This window comes from Pezoporus occidentalis, unplaced genomic scaffold (genome assembly GCF_034315485.1).
Source record: "Pezoporus occidentalis ecotype Australia unplaced genomic scaffold, CSIRO_AGI_Poc_V1 ctg135, whole genome shotgun sequence".
In the NCBI taxonomy this organism is placed as follows: domain Eukaryota; kingdom Metazoa; phylum Chordata; class Aves; order Psittaciformes; family Psittacidae; genus Pezoporus; species Pezoporus occidentalis.
Window position 1 is genome coordinate 2,615,096 of NW_026913157.1, and position 22,001 is coordinate 2,637,096.

A 22,001-nucleotide genomic window follows, 5' to 3' on the forward strand; every position below is an offset into this window, starting at 1 on the left:
TGAAAAAAAAGTATCAGCATGATGAAATGGGGGTTTATAAAATTTACATAAGTAAATACTAACTTACAGATTTTAAGCAGTTCATAATTACCAGACACTCCTCCACTCTGCTCAATCATAAGGAACTCCTCTGCATACCAGCAGACACCATATTAGGATTTACCTATATCATACAGTAGGTGCCATGATCAAGAATGTCTATGTAATTAAAGATGCCAAGTCACTTTGGAGAAATTCGATTTAGGAACGCACATCACTTAGGATCTTCCATAATACAACTTGTCACTGCCAGCTGAAAAAAAGCACTATGAAAACAACTTTTGTACTTCATCATAATCCACTTCAGAGGTTCTTTCATGTGGAACGCCTGCAAATCATTTCTCACGACTATCCTCCCTGAAACTCTGTCCTTTCACATGCATGAAAGCACCTCAGATACAGCACACTCTGTATCAAAATATATTCCAGCATTTTCTCTGCCTCAGGAAAGGTCTCTTACCTTGCTGTAAAATGTTCTCACTTGCTCTGAGACAGCAAGATACACCTGTGAGGCCAGCATGCAGATTCCGTGCAGCATTCATTCATCTTTTCCCCAAGTACCAAATACTGAACATTGTTTTCATCTCTCTACCTGGTCAGCTGACCATGGCTGCACAATAATTAAAATGAGAGAACAGCAACAAAAATTCCAAACTCAAAAAAAAACCCACAACGCATACCACAATTTGAGACACTTCTGGTCCCTTCTCCAACTCAACACATGCTAAAGAAACAATTCTACATGTTCAAACCATGACGTGAGAACAAGCAGATGGGAACTATGACCATTAAGTCAGTATTACTACCAGCTCAAACCGCTTCCTACAGGGAACAAGTGGAAATAGAGGACATACGAGCCAGGGTGCTAAATATCTCCAAACATAGAGAAAATTACAGAGAAGAAAAAAAAAAAAACCAGCAGAGGTTTAATTACTTTGAAAATGTCAATGTATGTACATTCTATGCATTACATACTATACAATGGACATTAACGGACATCTACTATCCATTCCTGGACAGTAGAAAGACACTGGTAATCAGTTACAGCTTACTGTGAAGCCCTGAATGCTTTCTCAGTTTTCAGTTAACTTGTACAGAAAGTGCTGAATATCAGATTTTTCTTACATTTGAGAAGTATTTTGATCCATGTGAAAACAAAGTGTGTGAGATTTTTTTTGAACTAATGGAAAAGGGGGAAGAAAATAAAATGAGAAAGACAAAAAAGAGCTATGCTTGCGTGTGCTCCAAGGATGAAGAACTGACCTTTCAGTGTGAAGTGCCCAAACAGCCAAAAGTCACTGTAACTTTGGTCATAACACTTAAAGAAAGTACAAGTCTCAGCATGAGACTTCTCCAAGTAAAGGAAGTCAGTCCATCTCACTGAACATTTGAGATGGTGGAGAGCACTCTGACATTGCACAAAATAAGCAACAAACCACACTACTTGTAAAATACATGTATTCAAACACACATTTATAAAGAGCTCTTGAAAACAGCACAAAATATTTAACTCTGTGAAACACACAGCACAGATCAGAAGAGTCAGATATCTGCAGAAGCCACAGTAGCTTTTATCATCATTTTGAAAAAACTTCAGCAGTTTGCAAGAGCATGAGAGCAAAATTAGTACAGCACATTAGCTTACAGAAATTCTTCAAGGAGCAATGGGCAACATTAGATCATTTGTCTTCTGCTCCACCAGTTAGGAATTAAATCAAGCCTATGAAACAGAATGTAAGTCAGAAGAAACTCAGTGACATATAATAATGAGTTTACTCCTGCTTAACACACGCTTCTACTACAAAGGCCAGAATAGAGTCTCTTAAAAGGGCAAAGGAAAAATATTGCAATAAAATTATTCTCTGTGTGTTGCCTTGAGTTACAGCTTTAAAGCTCCCTGCATGTTTGCTAGAAGACATCTTGACACATTGCAGATAATCATCCCACTGTCTGGTTACTCAGTGTTGGGATTTATCAAACATGGCTCAGCTATACCTGCCTTCATGTTAATTTCAGGGACCTTCTGCAATATCCCTGAAATAAACCCCTGACATTTCCATCACATTCTCTGGAACACCAAAAAGTGAATGGCTTGTATTTGCTTAGGCAAAGCAGCCAAGATATGTTACATCCATGTGGGAACTGAGTTTGGATATACTTGGCAAGGGTTGGCTTGCGATGCTCTAAAACCAGATGTGCCCTGGAGATTATGCCTCAGCACAGGGTGCAGAACACAAATAACATAGAAACATAAACTGGTTTGGGTTGGAAGGGACCTTAAAGCTCATCCAGTTCCAACCCTCTGCCATGAGCAGGGACGTATTCCACTAGACCAGGTTGCTCTAAGCCCTGATCAATCTGCTCTTGAGCACTGCCAGGGATGGGGCAGCCACAGCTTCTCTGGGCAACCTGTGCCAGGGCCTCAAAGGGAAGAATTTATTCCTAATATCTAATCTAAATCTCCCCTCTTTCAACTTAAAGCCATTCCCCCTTGTCCTATCAATACGAACCAAGGAAGAAGGGATCCTCCTGGAGGAGAGACAGAAAAGTGGTATTTCTGCTGAACACTTCATATTGTAAAATCACAGACGGGACAGTGAAAACCTTAGCAGAAGACAGATGAAAATACTCAAGAGTAGTAGGTTCTTAAATCAGATCTGCAATCACTAAAGAACTTCTAACTCTGCCCTTTGCATCAGTTCTGGAGACAAATATATACAATAGCAAGTAGCAGCAAAAATTATGTCAGTTGTATTACATAGAAGGGGATGAGGAATGCAAAGCTCCTGAATGCAAAGGTAGAAAGCATACAAGAAACTGTAATGTGCTGTCACCATCAGAGACAGCAGCAGCTACAGCGTTTTCTTGAATTACTCAAAGTCCTGACTCAGGTCTGACCTCCCACAGGGAAATCCAGAGGTGGACTCTGCACACAGTAACTAAGTTCAGGGCTGCTCAGCTTGCAAGCAGAGACAGGGTCATAACACAAAGTAGTATTGCTACAGATAATTTCAGGAAAAGTAATTATACTCCAGGGCATTAAAATCATGTTTTCCTGCAGCAATCAGCAATTTAAAGTATGCAAGTGAAAGCTTAAACAAGTTTGCCCCCTTAGGAGTTACTTTAACTAACTTGCTACTTTACTACTCAGCAAATGGGCAGCTTCTAATGGCACACCATAAAAATCCTTTTTTCCCCTTTGACATATAAGTGAGAGGCAAAAGTTTGGATGACTAACCTATTTCATGATCAGGAGGTATCTGTAATTATTGAACAGTGTTCTGAATCCCTCAAATGAGAAACTCAAGAAATTGCTGGCTACTGGTAAGAGATGAAAATCAAGGCTGGCAATTAGACTGTAGAAAAAAACCCACACATACAGTTTGTTCAGGCATAATTAGCTTGAACCTATACATAGTACAGCATGCCTCTGCCTAAACACAGCTCTGCGTCATCTCCCCTCTCCCAGGATCTTGTTATACAGTCTCTGCTACAGTTCCCTGAAAACCAGCTTCCAACACCAGCTTACGGCTTTGATTCTCATTTTCAAAGTAACTGATGGATTACATCCTAGTAATCTTATAGACTACATGCCAATCAATGGAAGAGTTGGGCTTCTAGAACAATGTAGGTCACTTAGGTGGAACAGGAAGAAGGAGGCAAATTCAGCATTCTGGATTCAAGGGGATGGACCTTGAAGCTTCCAGGGGACATGAAGCAAACACAGAATCTGAATACCTTTGGAAATGCTGCTAAGCCTTGCAAATATGCTTTCCGGTTGCCTGTCAGAGCACTGTGACCACTAATAAAAGGGTGGAAAGATGACCATCCCCTCACCAGTACCAGCAATTTCTTCCTTTGCCGCTGTCCCCCAGCTGCCCACCCCAGCCTGGCACTGGCTTCTCATCTTCTTCTCAACAAATGCCATTTAATTTACAACAGGTCTTAGGCTGCCTCCAGCCAGCAAAGCATAGCTAACTTGGCAATACATCCAAGTTATCAACCTTCCACAGTCATCCATAAGCTAATTGAGCCCAAGCTCTTCCTGGGCAATTAGCGCTTTATTCTGCACATCGAACTGCATCACTGTGTCCTACATAGTAGAACGAAGATCAAAAGATGAGTTAAAAAAAAAAAAAGCAAGTTCCTTTAATAGCAATGAAAGTGTTAAAAAAAAAAAAACAAAAATGAACAAACCACAAAAAAAAAAAAACAAACAGAACCATTCTAACCTATACCTCTGTTGCTCAGACACGAATTTAACACTGCTGGTAAGTAAAAAACAGTCTTCTTGTCTTCTTTTCTAGGCCAAACCAAATACCTACCACAAAATCTACAGTCCTATCACATGACCTGTGAGGGAAAAATACTACTCCTTTAACTCCAGTAACTTCTTTTTATGGTTCAGAAGTTTGACTCAGAAAACAATGCCTGAAATAAGAGCCATGAGGACAAATAGGCAGTAGAGAGCTTACAAAATAATCCCTGGGTAGGTGTGCAAAGGCTGGCAGAAGGGGACGTCTATCACACAGCAATATACAAAATTCTATCATATCCAAAATCCAGAGAACTTTAACCCTACATACATTATAAGAGCTGTATTTTTCTTGGTCACATAGACTTTTTATAGTTGGCAACAGAAGATATTAAATATTTGTCAAGTATTTGATTTTGCTAGAAAACTAATTTTTCTTTTTTATATATGCTATTTTGTTATTTTGCTTGCTTAACAAGAAGGTATTGTTTGCTTGGCATTTACTACAGCAGCCACTGTGAAAGATGCACAGTTCTCTATGCATGACAAAATCCAAGTATACTGAAAGGAATCACCCAAAGAAGCTCAACTGAAAGAAGAACAGCACCACTCATTGCTAATGGATAACTTGGCATCATTTAAACAGACACCTATTGAAAACTAATAATTACAGAGGTCTTACTAAATAAAAAATACTGAACTCTCTTATCTGAGAGAATAAAAGTCAGTACAACTACGAGATTAAAAATTTCTGATTCAAAGGTTACTGAAGACAATGAACCACTCCTAAAATGTAATTCCAATAGGCTTTATACCATGTTTTAAAATTATGCTTTTCTTCATAGTTCAGATCAAAATATTAAAAAAAAAAAAACCTGAACCACAGGCTGAAGACACAACTTTTTGATCAAATAACTCTTGCTCCCATATATTGGTGGCAATAGCAATTTTTCTGCAATATAAATCAGTCTGCACAACAAATCCTTTGTTACATCACAGTCAAGAATTAGTATAAATCCATAACTTGGTCTTGGAAGGGGAAACTCACCATACACAGCTTTTATCTTCCTGTAGTACTGGGTGTCCCTCCTCAGTCTGTTACATGCACTTAAGAAGAAAGCAGTGATCCCTAACTTTGATGTTCCTCAAGGTGGCTGTTGTACTTTAACTTCAGTGAACTGCATTTATTATGGTTGGCAGTAGCAGTCATGTTTCTCCTTTGTGGTAGCTAATACCTGTACCTTAGTTTTCCTACACATTCTATTAGCCTAAAACAGGTCTAGAGATAAGCTACCAGCAGCATCATTCAAAACACAGCACTGTATCAGCTACCACAAAGGAGAAACATGACTGCTACTGCTGAACCCAGGACAATTTCCTAGTCAATAAGGCTCCAAAGTACCTTAATCTCCATTCTACAGAGGACTTCAGAGCAAAAGCCAAATTTAAACTTTACATTGAAGAGCATCCAAAATGTATTCTTTGACTTTTGTTGCAGTGGGGAAAAGAAAGGAAATGCCATTATTTTCTTTAAGGAAGTGAAACACTTAAGAAATTTGTAAAGGGATATTGAATAACACACAATTTTATATGTGAGAGGCATATACATTTCAAACACAGTATAAGAAGCCCCAGAATTTATTTTAATTTCTTTAGGAAAAATGCAGAGATTGACTAAAAGATAAAACTTCAGCATGCAAAAAAAAACCCAAACTTAGTCTCAACAAAAGTTTGAAATGTGCACTTAGCAAAATGAACGAGCATTTACAGGTAGAACTAGATGGAAAATCCCCTTCTTCTCATGTGCAATACCTGAGCCTTCTATACCGATGCTCTCTGAAACCACAAAAAAATCAACAGCTACAGAACACCAGCAGAGGGTTGTTTGGTTGGGTGTTTTTCACCTTATCTTAGGTTTTTTGCAAAATAAAAACCCACAAATACATAGTTACAGGAGTTGCTTTCAGATCACTTACACGTATCACAAAGCTCCTTCCCAGAGCTCTCCCAAATAACTGAATTACCACAGAACACACAAAAAGGCCTGTGTTCTGTATTTAGTCGAGTCTCTTGGCGGCCAGCAGTTGGCACCACTATCTTGGTATCAGACAGCTGCAGCCTCTCCAGCTCTGTCTTAATCACTGCACAAATTAGAAGAGGTATGAGAGACAAGCTTAGCAAAAGTAACAGGTTATGCAGTAACATGAACTTATTTATTTTCCTAGACAAGAATTTTAATAGAAGGATTAAACCTTGTAACACTGCATGCTGCTAAAAAGAAACGAGGTATCCACCATGGGCTCCACCAAAATGACCTTCTTAGAGAAATTACTTTGCTTACAGGCTATAAAGTATGCATCATCTCTTCTCAAGCATCACAAACATGTCACAAAGCACTTCTCCACTCTCATTTTTCACATACCAGACTCTTACCTCTCCTTATCTGCAGCTAGGGTGCACTTATCTATGCACCTGTATTACAGAAAAAGCATTCTCGAGTTTAGCACTGCTGTCAGTGCTGTACTAATTGCCAAGTGCACAAACAGGGAAAAAAAATAAAAAATACAGGACTTCACAAGGATATCCCTTCTGTTGAGGCCCCTTTCATTTTGAGCTATAACCACTGCTGTGTATCCTACAAGTATCTCACAGTATTCTTTATGGAACAGGAACAAATATTGACATATTTAGTACTAACAGGATACCTTTAACATCTCCAAATCTACAAATTAAACTTTACAGAGATGCCAAGCTTAACAGAACAGGGTAAAAAAAAAAAAAAAGCTCTTTCCTCATTCAAAACGCAACTAAATTGAAGAAGATGCAGTCTCCACACCATTTTCAGCAAAACAATAACAAACAAATCACCAGAAAAGACAGTTCACTAGTATCAGTTGGTTTCTATTCTCAGGTTACTTTCTTTCCTCCCAGACAATTCAGTCTCTTCTGTCTCAAATGCTCCCCAGGCTCACTCCTCCAGGACTTCTTTCTGCAGTTTTGAGGCAACATGAAAAATGCTAAAAGATGTAGATGCTACAGATGTTATGCAAAAATATCCTGCTATGACTACTGCAACAGAATCATTTACCCACACTGCTGCTAGAAGTTCTTAAATTTAAGAGAGTCTAAAATATTATCTGCACACATGTTTCTGTCACCCCTATTTAGCTGAAGTACCTAATTTAAATATATAACTAATTTTGTTTTATCTCTGGACTTTGCCAAAACACCTACATGTAAGAATGAAGTGCTTTAAAAATGAATTTTTGAATTATTTATGTATCCCCATTGAACATATCATCAGACATATTTTACGTGACCTTTATTTCAAGCCTTGCGAAAGACTTAAAACCTCTACTGCTAAGTTACCACAAATTAAAAAGCAGTGAACCAGGAAGATGATTAAAGTAAATGTACACTGCCATCACACCAGATGCCATCACATCTTCTCCTAAATAGCTTACTTTAAATGACCAGCATAATCTGTTGGTGCACAAGGGTTCTGAAGGTGCTGACACAAACTATTAAGCATGAGGAAAAGGTCTTCATGTCTAGTTAGAAAACTCTGGGCTGAAAGGAAGCCATATGACAACTGGAACACAAACAGAGCAATTCCTTGGCAAAAACCAACAGTGGCTGGTGGCCAAAGCTGGTTAGTGACACCAAGCTGATTAGAGTCTCATTTCTACAAACAACAGTCAAAGGAAGATACATAACTTCCCACAGGACACATGACATTGCCATACTTTGGTTAACAGAGTGCACCATCACTGTGGAGCTGAGATTCCTACTAAAGCAAAGCTTGGGTTTTTTAAGCTCTATTCAGGCCCCACTGTCCTTACCCTGTGTACCCAACCTAACATGCTGGCATTATTGCAAAGACTGAAGGGATGCCAAATTCACATTTCTCATCCCTGCCAATCCACAAAGCAGGGCTCACATGTTTATCATAGGATCACAGGATAATTCTTTGTACTTCTTTTTCTAAATAGAAGATGTCAAAATCTATTACAAGCAGTGGCAGTCAGTGGAACCTGTTTAGAAAATAAAGGCTGATTTTTTTCACAAGCAAGCACTGGAGCTATCTGGGAAGGCTAAATTATTGCACACTGACTAATATTTTATGGAAATGGTTGCCAAATTCTATTGCAGAATGGTTTCATGCCTGTAGTGTTTATATGACACCATATCACTTGACATCTGACATCCTAAATAAAGCAAAATTGAGAAGAAAACATTAAAAAAACAGGCTATGACAAAGTCTGGAGAGAAAAGGTCAGTGAAATAAGAATCTGTCAGAATCATAAGCAACTGTCTAAGAGATTGTGCAAGGAGCACTGGACAACAAAGCCACTACTATGTACACTTTTACAGAGCAGCTACAAATAGTTACACTAGCATGATAGACCATACTCTAAAGGCCATTACTGAGTCACTTTAACCCATCTCCAACCAAATCAGTTTAACTGAAGAAGTCTTTAAATAAGATTCTGAATGGCAAGCTGATAAAATAAAATCTTCCCTGGAGAAGATTGACCAGAACAACTGCAACCAGTTCCTTATCCTGACTATGGCAGCACCACTCAATCGAACAGAAAGCCTGGACAATGGCACTGCTCAGGCAGCTCTGTGCGCATTCATGTATTGCTAATAAGAATTGTATGTACTTTGATAGGGCCACAGCCTAGAACTCTAGAACTGTGCACTCAAGTCAAACAAAGCTCATGTTATCTGCAACCAGGGGCATCACCAACACCAACAAATCCCTCCGTGAGCCCCGTAATCTGCTGCCACAGAAGGCTCTGGAGGGTCACTTCCTTCCCTCCAGTCTGCAGGCTCCAGCCAGTGTTAAACAGCTGCCAGATACTGTTTTCAGAAGAAGCTTCCATCTCCACCATGTCATATTATCAATGTTCCCCAGCATGAGAGGTTATGGTACTCTGCATAGGATGTAGAAAAAAGCACCAAAACCCAAAAGGTTTAACACATTGGAGTTCTGATTCCCCTCTGCGGAGCCATAAATCCCAAGAAACCTAGGAAGAGGCAGAAAAGGGTCATGTGGAAGAACATGCTTGTCAGTACAGGTAGGCAAGATACCATACCTTTATAGGTACACCCTGAGGATATGAAACACTACTTAATTACTGTGAAAGTAAATAAAAAAATAGAAGGCAGTTATAGTTCAAACAGAAACAGAACTACCATATATTGAGAAGTTACTAGATATTTATCAGTTCTAAAATAAAGAGACTAAGTTAACTTCCAGCAGCAGGGTTCTGTGCTATTCAGTAGTACTTAAGACACCACAGCTTGCCAGCTACTGACAGACTGTGACTGGGAGCTGAGTATCCTGAAGAGTGTTGTTCGCACACAGCCTGCAAGGAGTCTGATACCCAAGCAACAGGCAGGTTGAGTGGATTTTCCTTGATCCACCATGCTCGGGCTAGTTAAGCTAGTTAATGGAAAAGTACTCCACAAGGTCTCCAATCTGCTGAGATGGGTGAAAAACACCTGGTTACTTTCATACACATGAACTATGTGTTAAGTAACCTGAGAGTAGAACCATTTCTAAAATCAAGGCCCTGCACAGACTTCAGGCCCAGAACCTCAAACTGTCTGTGATAACAGACCAACTGGGAAAAGCATCTACCTCTCATCATTCCAAAATGCCCATGCTAGAACTGAAACGAATTGGCATAATGAGCATTAGGCTTATGTAAGCTGTTTGGTATATGAAATCTAAAATTCCTTTGAAAACTATGCAAAGGAAGTTTGTGTGTGTAGGGGAAATGGTATATTGGAGATCGAAGCACAGATTCACAGAAAACTGAACAGGATGGGAAGACAGGAACTGGATCTTGATCTCATGACAGTTGAGTATTACTCAGAAAAATAACACTGCTGTCTTCCTTAAGGCAGGCCTGAGCAGTGCAGGCACCCTTCAGGGATTACTGTGCAGGGATTATTTGCAGTCAGAAAAGTTTGACTGCACAGGCAAGGAAGAACAGGTCAGGTATTTACTGCTGCTTCTTTTGTTGCCTAGAGTCACACATGATTCACAGAGGGCAACCCAGATTCATCAACTGAGCCTATGGGAAGATCCTCTTCCTAAAGCTTATAGAACTAGACACAACCAAGGCAGAAAAGAGAAACAGATCCCCATGGAGAGCTAAAACAACCCTTTACCAGAACTACTCCACTTTCCAAACCTGTGTGTCCTTCATTTTCTCTCTAGAAACAGTTGCTGTATTTAAATTGATTTATACTTAAAAGACACAGCAAAACACCAAGACAGTTTGAGCACTGATATTAGCTGCCTGATTAAAGAATGCACTTCTCACCATCCCAATCCCCTTCTACTTACGTGATCCTCTTCTGTAGTTGGAATAAATTAACCGCTAACAAAAAGCAACTCTGCCTAGCAGGAGCGGTTGTGAAAGCCACACAGACACAACAGGCATGCTGTAAAATTAGAGGGCCCGGTCTGAGGGAGAGCCCTAGTTAGGCAGGCGGTTTTTAAGATAACATATGAAAGAAAAGCAGCCACCTGCGATTCGTCTAATTTAACCGAATTCTCTATCACCGGTTTATTCTTGTAGCGCAGCACTGAAACTATTAGAGCGTATCTTCCCACTCTCTTATCAGCTCCACAGGCTGCAGTTTGTAGGAGCAATGATAACGCCCGCCCCCCCCCGGGCCCCGCCGCACCCCGAGGTATCATCAAGTGCTGCGGGGCGGAGGGAATCCCAGGGCGCGTCCCGAGCGGGCCCGATTCAGCTCCTCTGCATCCCGAGGGCTGCGCCGCCACCGCTCGGCCCAGGCCGACAGCGCTGGCAGTTACGGTCCCCGAGAGCCGCTACAAGAGCCCCTGCCTTTGTGTGCCGCGGCCGGCGGGAGCGGAGCGGAGCAGCCGGGCTCGTCCCGGGCTCTCCTCCCCGAGAGCGGCCCATACCGCCTCCCCCAGCCCCGGCTGTGCTCGCTCACCGTCAGAGCTGACAGTGTCGTAGGAGTCCCCAGGGGCGGGAGTCGCGGCCGGCTCCCGGTAGTCCACCCAGCTGAGCCCTTCTACGCTGTCGTATTCGGTGCGGTGCTTGTCCTCCACCGGCACCACGGTGAAGTGCGGCATGGCTGGCGGGGCGGCGAAGGCTCCCCGCGGCACCGCAGCGAGGCAGGCTGGATGCGTCGAGGAGCCGGCGGCGCATTCCTGCCCCGTGTGGTCACTTCCTCTCAGGAAACCGCGCTCCTCAACTCCACCCATTCCCCTCCGAGCGCCGCGGCGTCGTGGCGCTCCAGCGGCGGCCGCCCCCAGGGCCGGCGGGCGGGCAGGCCGGGACCGGGACCGCCCCACAGCGAGGGCCGGGCACAGGGAAGCGGGGGGGGGGGTCCCTCCTCTGTGCGGGGGCGCTCAGCAGCGGGGGCGCGGAGGAGGGGCCGGAGGCGGCGCGGCGAAGGGCGAGCCTTACTCCCGCACTCATCCTGACGGGGGCCGGGCCCGGGGGTGGCGGGAGCAGGGCGGGAAGCGGAGGGGCGGAGTCCCTTGCCGGCGCTGCCGGGCCGCCTCAGGGGCGAAATTTCCCTTCGCCGTTCCCCGGCCATTTGCTGAGCCGGAGAGGTGCGGGGAGGGCTGTGGCCCTGGGAGTTGAGTGGGGGTAATCCCCAGGGAGGCCGAGAGAAGCGTCGGGTGAAGTCGTTTCTGCTGGCGGTTGCTGCTGGAGGGTACCCTGTGCGCTTCCTGTCAGCGGCCGTGTGGTCGCGGACCCCTTGGAGGGGTGGTGTGAGGAGAACATGGGCAAGAGGGACCCTCCCGCGGGGCCGGGAGGGAGTGAGGCGCAGCTATTACAAATAATCGCGACTCTCAGCAGACCGTTAAACCCCGGGTTTGGGCTGACCAGCAACCGCTGGAAGGCACACCGTCTCCCCAGGGCGCGTGTGTGTTTACGCAAGTTAACTTCAGATGCGGCAGCGGTCCCCGCTTCCTGTGCCTGTGGCGGCAGCGGGGGCGGGTTCTTTGCTGCTCGCTGTCTTCTCTGCTGCTCGCTGTCTTCTCTGCCTGCATGAAACCGTCAGAAGTAACGCGTCAAACAAGGCAAGCCTGAGGAACCCAGCTGCAGAAAAGGTGTGGAGGGAGTGGGGGCAAAATCCTGCGCTGAAGCCATTTGGATGCAGGCTGGAGCCAAGCATATTTCCAGCTATATGCAAAGCAAACAGTTGCTAGGGCAGCAGACTGCCCGGGCAGATGAACTGTGGCCTGCTGCTCAGGCCTGCTGCATCATTTTTCTGTCCCACTAAGGATGCAGTGGAGAGAGTGCCTGGGTGTCAGGAGGGCCTCTCAACATCTTGGCCCCGAGGGAGCAAAATTCAGTTTTTCTTCCACATTTGAAAAAGCGGATGCCAGCAATGGGTATCTTTGTTTCATCTACGTCCTTTGTTTCATATACGGTAGTCTTCACATGGAGTTTAAAAATGAATTAATGGTTGATAATGCTGTTTATTGTCTCTGTTTGAAAGCTGGTCTTGGAAGTAGAAGGATCCCTTTTCAATGCATTACATAATCATCAGAAAAAAGCTCTAGTGAAGAGTTTGTGCATTCTGCCATTAAATATCAAACTACTTCTGTAGATTTTTTTACTGGAATACTCCTTAAGAAATCTGTGTACAGTGACAAGTCAATCTAGTACTGGTCTAAGTTTGACGTTCAGTTGCGTAGGAGGCTATGGGAGAACATAAAACTTGAACCAGAGGAAAAGGGTAACACCAGACACTTTCTGAACTTAGTCCTGCATTTTTGACACAGCAGCCCCCAGGTCACTGGGAGAAGGATAAATGTGTAATGAGCGGAAGAGAAACAAACAAGAGGGAGAATACTTTGTTCACAAGAACTGAGTAGTAAGTCTACTTTCAATTAGTTGTGGTTTGAAATAAACAAGAAGGATCCATGCTGTGAAGTGGCTGCTGCCAAAGGGTGGTACAGGTCTCTCGGTTCACTTAACACAAACTTGCTGGTAGACCACCTCTAGGGAAACCAAAGGAATTACACCTCTTAGTAATGCTCAGACAGGTGGAAAGATTTAGACTCCTGTGCTTTCCTCTAACTTACATTTTACTTTTGTTTCCCTGCTCTGTTAAACAGCAGTCATCTCCATGTGCCCATATGTAACAGCCTCCTCAGTTTTGGAGGCTATAAATAAAAAGCCAGATTTCCCTCTATTCAAAACTCACAGTATCTTGAAAATCTAGGGCGGGACATGGTGGGGGTTTTGGTTGTTTTTTTTTGTTGTTGTTCCCCCTCCCCGCCCAACCCTAAAATGAGCACATTTGTAAATATGGTCACACTGTGACATTTTACCAACAATCTCTTTGGGCAAGTTAGGCCAATATTGATAATCTAGAAAGCATTTCTGTTAATCTGAGAAGCATTAGTTCTGATAGACTGGAAACATCCTGATGCATCTTTTAGTGCACTGTCTTATCTCCAGCAATACTTTTTTCCCTGGAGGAAGGTGTAACAATTGACCAAAAAGTAGCAATTTGTTTAACTCCCTTTGCTTGAATTATGTTTCATTAGTATTTATAATAAATGAGCTAGAATTCACCAAGAAAACAAGAAAATTCAGTATTAATTAATGGGGCACAAAGAATTTTATAGAGAAAAAGGATGAGATGATAACTCACCCTTAAGCAAGTTAGTTCATAGCTAGTCTTCTGTTGTCATCTTTCCTGTTTTCCATTTTGTAAAGCTTTTGAGTGGAAGTGTCTGGTCTAAGTAAACTGTCCTAGAAAAAGGAGACAGGGATTATAAGAAAGAAATCTCATGAGTTAATGTTTTTGGAGTCATGCTTATTCAGGAAAAAGAATTAAACTAGGCACTTCCTTTTCATCTTGCTTTTCAAAGCAGGTCTGGCTAGGAGCTGTCTGTCTTTAGGTACCAAAAAAGTGCATCTATGCCACCACAAAATGTTTTAATACCATGGAATCAATGGCAATGAAACTGTACCCCATGAGGGGAAAAAAAAATAAAATTAAGCTCTTGCACATATACCAGCAACTCCCCTCTCTGGAATGGAAACTATATCCAAATTTCTTAGGAGAGAATTTAGCCCTAGGAAACTATTCAAGTTTATTGAAGCAAAAATATTTCTTTTGTCTAAAGACAGTGGTTCTTTGCTGACTTGTGGAAAGCCCATATTTAAAGATTAAGAATTTATCTACCCGTATCAACTTTGTTTTTTAGCAACTGGTTTGTAAGAGACCTGAAATTTCAACCTGGGTGACTGCCTTTTGTTTGTTGTTTGTTCCCTACCTCCCGAGTATGAATACTGATTGTTACTTTGCGCAGCCATTGTAAGCTTAGAAGTTGTTTGATACGAATATGAGGTTGAAATGATCTACAATACTACAGCATTTACCTGAGACAATTTTACCTGAGACAACATTACTGTCTAATGGGGATGAAAATAATTACCTGTTTTCTACAAAGCTAGATGGAATTTGGGATTATGATTTCGTATGGGTACAGACTGGTCAGTGAAAACAAAAGAAAGAGCAGAGAGAGTAATGTTAATGTCTTTTTTTTTCCTCTGCCTCTGCACACCACATATCCCCACCCCCAACAGAGAAAAACTGCACTTCTAAACAAATGTCTTGTGGTTTCACTGAGAAAAACATTAAGACGAATTTAGCATAATCAAGGATCACTAGATGAGAAAAGGCCTGAATTGTCAGTAGTGCACAGTAACAGCAGCAGTGAAATCAGCAGTCTAAACATTAGCAAATTTATGATCTGTCTGATATGCAGCCAGGAGCTGCTTTTAAAATGGTTTGTAACATACAAATCATGGAAGTAAAGACACAGTTCAGTTCTTAATTAACAAGCCACTGGGTATTTGTCAACTACCTTAAGTGGGTATAAACTTCTAGCTGAAAGGTCAGTATGCTTTCACAGTAAACGACTGCCATGTGACTCAAAGATTGTGTGAGAAACTCTAAGTCTTCTAGAAGAGCAGTTTGATAAAACTGCTGAAGAGCCTTATTCAAATCCTTAGGGCAGGCACGCAAGGCCAGGTTTGCTTGAACACTTCGTATTACGAGGGGCAACACTCAAGCATTCAAACAAAGACAGCTTGGCTTTTTTTACAGCCCAGCACAAGATGGTGACTGCATGCCGCATCAGCTGTCTCAGAAATGGACTTGATGTACATGTGCAGGGTGTTTCATCCCTTCCCTGGCAGACAGCAATTCACAAGTTCTCATGTGATGCTCCTACAGTCATTCTAGGAGAAAGCGAGCATAGAATTAATATCAGCTTTAGGGATCACTTCTAAGGATATAGTAGAGGGAACAGGCTGCCTCAGCCCTCAAAAAGGAATCACACACCAGAAAGCCCTTATAAACGAGCTTTTGAGTAATTATTTGCTTATAGACTTGAAAGATACGATAAAACCTCAGTCAAACAACAAAATGTAACACTGCTTCAACCGCTTGGTAAAAAATTATTTGCCATTTGTTTAAGAATAGGATGACCCAGTATCTGAAACTGTTTGAGGACAGCTTTTCTTACCTTCCCTTCCTGAATGTTGTGAGGAGATGGCTAATTTTAGACAAACTAGTTTATTATTTCTAACTAGAAAAAGAAAGGCCAAGCAAAAAGTATCATTCTCAGATTTTTTTTTCTATTCTTCTGTAAAATTGTGTTGCCCCTAACACTGTTTGGCACTTTTCATAACAACATGATACCTCAAAAAGCTTTGTAGAAAGTTTAAATTAGCTTTTTGTAAAGGAAGCTTTGAAATGCCTCATTGGTGGAATGACCTACCGAGTTACTGCTCTTGCTGATGTTTATGTCCCCGTGCAGAACACATGGCTTGCTTAGAGGTATATGCACAGGATACACTGCCCTGGAAGCCTAAGAGATAACACCCAAAATGTGTTTATCCAAAACACATGAAACTTGAGTGGAATACTTGTATTCTGATTAGGCACAGTTACATTATACCTCTGCTATTACTGCAGACCAGTATAATGCTTCTCTCCTCTGTGTCAGTAGAACAATCTATGAGCTTACACTTTGAAACCATGAGACATTTCTAAACCATATGACATGAAAAGTATTTCCAAGATATCCTGGATTATCAAGTTAGTAGCAGGGTAGTGTCCCAGAAAAAAAAAAAAAAAACAGAAGTAGGGTTTGCAGATTTATAGACAGCATAGATCTAAGAAAGTAAAAACAAAACCTCTGGGAAACTGAAACCCTGCTCAGTTATATCCCATACAGTTACACACAAAGCACTGATACCTGAAAAGTAAACATGCTTGCAAGTTTTGAAGCCAGCATGTTTGTAAAAACATAAATACAGATATTTAAAACTCTGTAAAGAAAAAAGCTGGGATTGGCACAGCAGTGAATCTGTAAATATTACTTATTGTTTTCAAACATTTTTTTCTCACTGGAGTGGAACCTGGGTGACAAATAGCTCAGAGCTGACCTCTGGAAAAAATAATGAAACAAAAATTGCCGCTGCCATGGTACAGCTTCCCTGGACGTCAGCCTTGGCAGAAATTATGCAGTAGTGAACTTCTGTTTTCAGCACATTCCTGCTTTCCCACATCCGAGGATCACACCAGCTTTGTGGACAAAGCAGGCCGGAAACTGGCAACCTGGCTGTAAAGGTTTCTCGCTGACAATGATCAGGATCTACTTCACTGGTGACAAAGACAAGCAGTGCTGAAAGAGGTCCTTCGGAGAGGACCGCAATGCGTACTTCTACATGTAAAGAATTTGGAACAGAGTAATAAGAGCCTGTGGGAGATGCGATGTGCAATCTCCCATATGCCATTTCCTGGAAATAAAATAAGGCAAGGAAAAGCCACATTATACTTACATAGGAGCTCGTATGCTAACTGCAACTGCAAATTTTGCTCCTGTTGTGAAAAACGTGACAGCTTAGACGTTAAAGGACCACAAGAGGACGCTATGGTGCAATTTATCTTCGAAATTAATTTACCTCAAATGTCTGTCTCACTTCTAAAATTACTCAAAACTATATTTAATATGTGGAATAGCTATTTCTACAAAGATACCTTAGTTTCATCTTTAGAAACTGACAAGTTACTAAGTCTTAGACATTTCCCACACACTCTCAATCAGATTCTGTAAATTCAAATAAGAACTAGAACAGAGTTTTCTCCACTAACTTGTTAAGCATTACAGTTTAGTCTTAATTTACAGTTAATATGCTGAAAAAATGCCACTCAGTTGTTTGTTGTGGTCTGTTTTTAGGAAAGGGCTCAAGGAAGAAACTGAGCACAGGCCTAGACAAGATTCTTTAGATGCCGAGTTTTAACTACAGGAGAGCACACAGGAAAATTAATCCAAATGGACTTTTCAAAGCTCTACTGAACTTTTTTCCAAATGTTTATAATCCAGACTGAAGGGACCTTCTTTTGGTTTGTCTGACAAAACATGTGTTAGCTTCAGTTTTAATCTTAGCTATTTTAATCTTTGTTTCTCAGCAACAGCCCTCGGGGGAGCTTGAGTTCTTGCTTCCTGGGCTCTGTGCTTTTCTTACATTGCAGAATTGGCAAAAGAAATACTTTATGAAAACAGTGAAACCAGGTGCTGAGAAGGGGCTTCAGAGAAAATCCCCATTCTGTAGGGGAAAGAATCACCCTAGTGAAGTTTTAAAACAGTCTGGGGAGAAGCAATAGAAACAACAAACTTAAGTGCCCACTCATTTGAGTTCAGATGGTTAAGGCTAGAGCCTTGGTTAGAAGCAGCAGCAGTTTTGTGATGTAAGGTAAATGCTGAACTTTGTTTATTTAGTTTCCCCTCACATTTCTTGCCTCATGACAGAAGCAGCTAAGCCAATTTTAATCTTTCTGAGGTCACAGCCTTAGGGAATGAGGGTCCTTCATGGCTTAGCAAGAAAAAAAACCCAAACAACAAAAAAAACAACACCACCACCCTCCCACACACACACAAAATAGGCTATGAACAGCTCATCTGGTAAATACTGGACCAAGTGACTGAGAGGTTCTAACTCGGTCACCAAATCCTGGCCATCTGTGAAATACAGAAATGGGACAAAAATGCTTCCCATTGCCACAAATTTTGTTTTTCCTGTGACAGAAATTATATAATGAACTTCTAAACAAATATGAAAGCTTGAAAAAGCTTTTAAATTTCTCTGGTTTCAAAAGATTAAAAAAGGAAAATTACAGAAGCACCAAACACCCACCACCATCTCAAGTTGTACTATATAGATGTAAAGTTTATAGGTAAAATATCAAGACAAAAAAAGAAAAAAAAGAAAAAAAAAGTCTTTGAAACACTGAATCAAACCTTCAAAAACAACCCAAGAAGGCTTGGGAAGCATCACAGTCTGTTCTGAAAACAGTTCAGCAAAACCACTGACATACTGCTTTGGGTCTGTGAATTAAATTCAGCAAATCTTAAGAGCAAATGAAAACCACTGTTGGTGGGAAGAATCTTCTGGTTAATTAATATTTTTATAATTTAGATGTGTTACATTTTCAGAATATGAAGCAATTTAATAATTTCCATATGTATCAATCCAAAGAAGAGCAAACAGAGGAGGTGCTGCTTTCAATGGGAAGTGGAAGAAACCCAAGTTGCTGCAGCCTCACTTGGCTTTTCCAGTCCTCCCCTCAACTAGCACTGAATGTGGTTAACCCAATCACTGACATGATCAGGAAACCTATCACTTCAGGGAGGAGAACAATTAGGTTTTGGCCAGATCTGCACCCCCACAGCAAAGGAGGGTAGGACTGCAGCAGCTGAAGTTAACAGTGGTATGAACTGCTTTGGCACTGCACCGTACTCCAGAAGGTGATAGAGATGCACTGATAACCTGGCTTTTCAGTGTTGATTGTGTGGTGCAGATGTCCACTGAACTATATGCTCAAGATCAGACAGAAGTTAATAAACATTTAGGTGGTTAAATTTAATACATGGTGTTTATTGACCTTGAAACATAGACATATACTCGCATATTGCTTGAGTAGCTCAACAATATGCAAAAAGAAATGCAGATGTTGAACACCGGCAAATTTCAGTAGTCCATATCCAATGTAAATCATGTAAGACTCCTTCCATGGCCCAGACAAGTCACATACTGAGTAGCTCAATACATGAACTGGACTACTCACATTTTACATAACAGATCAGCTGTATATGTTAGACCAGCAACAGGCATTTTAGGCTTGGGTTCTAGCATCATGACTTATTCAGATGAGAGAGCTGCAAACTGAAGTTATTTCTGAGGATGGTACAGCTCATTAATTTGAAAAAGGTTAGCATGAGGGAAGGGCAATGGCATCAACCTTTTAGAATCAAATCAATAGGCTACATCAAAATTATATTTGTAGTTTCTTGGCTGTTCCTATCACACGTGAAAGCATGAGCCTCAGATTGTTAAAGATGCCTTGAAGTTTGCATCTTAGAAAGTCAGCCTAAAGTGCTTAATAGTACATCAGTATTGATATTTACAGAAAGAGTAAAAACTTTTCAGAATTTATGTTAGCACAACTCAGTATTTGGAAGAGATAAATAATGAGTTGCATTCTTCCATTTGGGAGCCAACAAAGCTTGCTACAAATTTGGTATCTCTGTTATATCTGACACTTCACTAACACCACTAGCCATAATAGACTCTTGTCAGTTGAGCTAACATGCATTTCAAATTACTAGTGCAAATTTCTGTTATTAATTGGTGCAGGGCAAAGGCATTCAATTGCAAGATGAAGCATCCTCTCCATTGGGAGGCAGAAATCAGAGTTCAATCACTTTACGCTTGAGCTGTTAGAAGTGTAGTGTTGTAACTGCTTCTACAAACTGCTGTCAGTAGAACTGGAGACACTAGCATTCGGACTGTAAGGTCAGTGTAGTTTTCCTGACAGTAGTCACAGCCATATCTGACATTTTACTTCTGAAATAGAATTCTAATGAGATGTCTTTATACCATGTTTAGATGTATGTGATTTTGATAATTTAAGAAAAATAAACTGCATCTATTAGATAACATAGGTATCATGTGCATAATCATTGCACCATGCATAAGATTCCATTCCTTGTTTGATTTTGCACTCTGATGTTAGTTTCACATAAGCAGCTTATTTGAAGCATTCCGAATTAACACTGTAGCCAGTAATGGAAAGGGGACTTCTAGATCATCACACATCTGTGAGAAATGCTGTGAAATAGATGTTATCCCAGCTTGGTGCAGGCAACCATAAGGCTTGTTCTCTATGACTTGACTAGTTTGAGCAAGTGATTTACCACAGGTATCATGAGCTCACTGATGTGGCTGAGTCACCCATGACCCCCTTCCACAGGTACTTGCTCAGGCTTCTTTACAGGTTAGATGGTGGTATCTGAGTGAAGATGAGGCTGACTGCCTACATCCAGGATGTTCTAGGGTTAAACTTAACCTGACTTTATCCTGCCTCTTATGGGAGAGGCTATCTTCCCTGTGAAAAGCTGACCCAGAGCCCTTATGATAGACTGGCCTTCCTTCTGCAGCAGAGTTGTATGGTTCTTCCATTTTTTTCTGGAGTTCTGAACATGCACATTGTTTTGTGATATTACATCAGTATCTATACACAATTTTAAACAATATTTTATTTAAATTCCATGTATATGTTTTGCTGTGAGGTTACAAATTATTCATTGTGCAAAGCAGTCAAAAAATATAGATAAAACAAGTAAATAAGCTACAAATATCTGTAGTATGGTGAAATCAGTTATATCAAAGTATTATCCAGTTACTATTTCAGTGCTAATTCTGTGAAAAGAGACTACAGATGGCAGTTTTCCAATGACTTATGAACCTATTAGCTGAACTACTGACAGGAAGCAAATATCTGCCCTATTATATTCATCATTTTACCAGAATAACAAGTTCTGATGCCAGTCAATCAGTATCGGGAAGGCAAGACTTCTGAGTCAGTGCAGTACTTCCCCATTGTAGATGCATAACCAGAATCAGTATTTATTGAGAAACTGTTCTCAAAAACTTGGCTTGTATGCAACCAGATTATTCAACTTGATTTGTAAAGAATTTAGTAAGTGGCAGTAGTATATTCAGAATATACTTATCAGAGACACCACCTTATGAGAAGAATTAATGAAGCTTCATTTTGAAGTAATAAAAGAACAGTCTTCTTCCAGAAACCCTACTTGTACATGGAGTGCAGAAGCGGATGGCAAGAACAGTCTCAAGTGACCCTAGAAAATAACTGACTTATTGTTTCTATTCATCCTCAGCTTTGTCTTTCAGTTGTTAAATACTTCATGTATTTACAGATGGTGTCCTTAGACCAGTCACAGATTTTATTTTTATACTACAGATAAATTCTGTAGATGTCATATCAGTAAATAAAACACATACCATAGGATAAAAATCACAATTAACAGCATCATGAGAAGGCATTAACCAGCAAGCACTGGGAAGTGACCCTATAAAGAGGTAGTGATGCCACCTTATAATTAAGTCATGAATCTCGGGATGTTTGATTAACCTTCCAGTTTTGAGCCATATTAGCCTACCAAGAATAGGCCCATCACAATATATGCTCTTCTGTATAACTGTAGCTTCTAACCTCACACACTTTGCATATGTAAAAATGTGTTACAAAGGCCAAAATGGCAGATTTCTAATAAAAAGATTTCTTTCTAATCTCATGTCTATGA

At 41.1% G+C, this 22,001-nt stretch overlaps 1 protein-coding gene and 1 long non-coding RNA gene across 5 annotated transcripts in view; both read right to left on the minus strand.

Moving 5' to 3' along the window:
* Positions 1–11,567, minus strand: part of SLC12A4 (solute carrier family 12 member 4) — a 52,177-nt gene extending 40,610 nt beyond the window's left edge. For 3 of the 4 annotated variants that reach the window (XM_062609170.1, XM_062609165.1, XM_062609164.1), the window contains exon 1: positions 11,279–11,567. In XM_062609170.1, coding sequence (XP_062465154.1) covers positions 11,279–11,552 — 274 coding nt within the window. In that variant the 5' untranslated portion in view covers positions 11,553–11,567. The remainder of the gene's footprint in view (positions 1–11,278) is intronic. The other variant, XM_062609167.1, reaches the window with a different exon arrangement.
* A 1,592-nt stretch (positions 11,568–13,159) lies between these two features.
* On the minus strand, positions 13,160–15,578 carry LOC134158829 (uncharacterized). Its single transcript, XR_009962931.1, has 3 exons — positions 15,491–15,578; positions 13,967–14,067; positions 13,160–13,307 (listed from the first exon to the last, which is right to left on the minus strand). It is a non-coding gene; the product is annotated as an uncharacterized LOC134158829 (long non-coding RNA).
* Between the last annotated feature and the right edge of the window lie 6,423 nt (positions 15,579–22,001).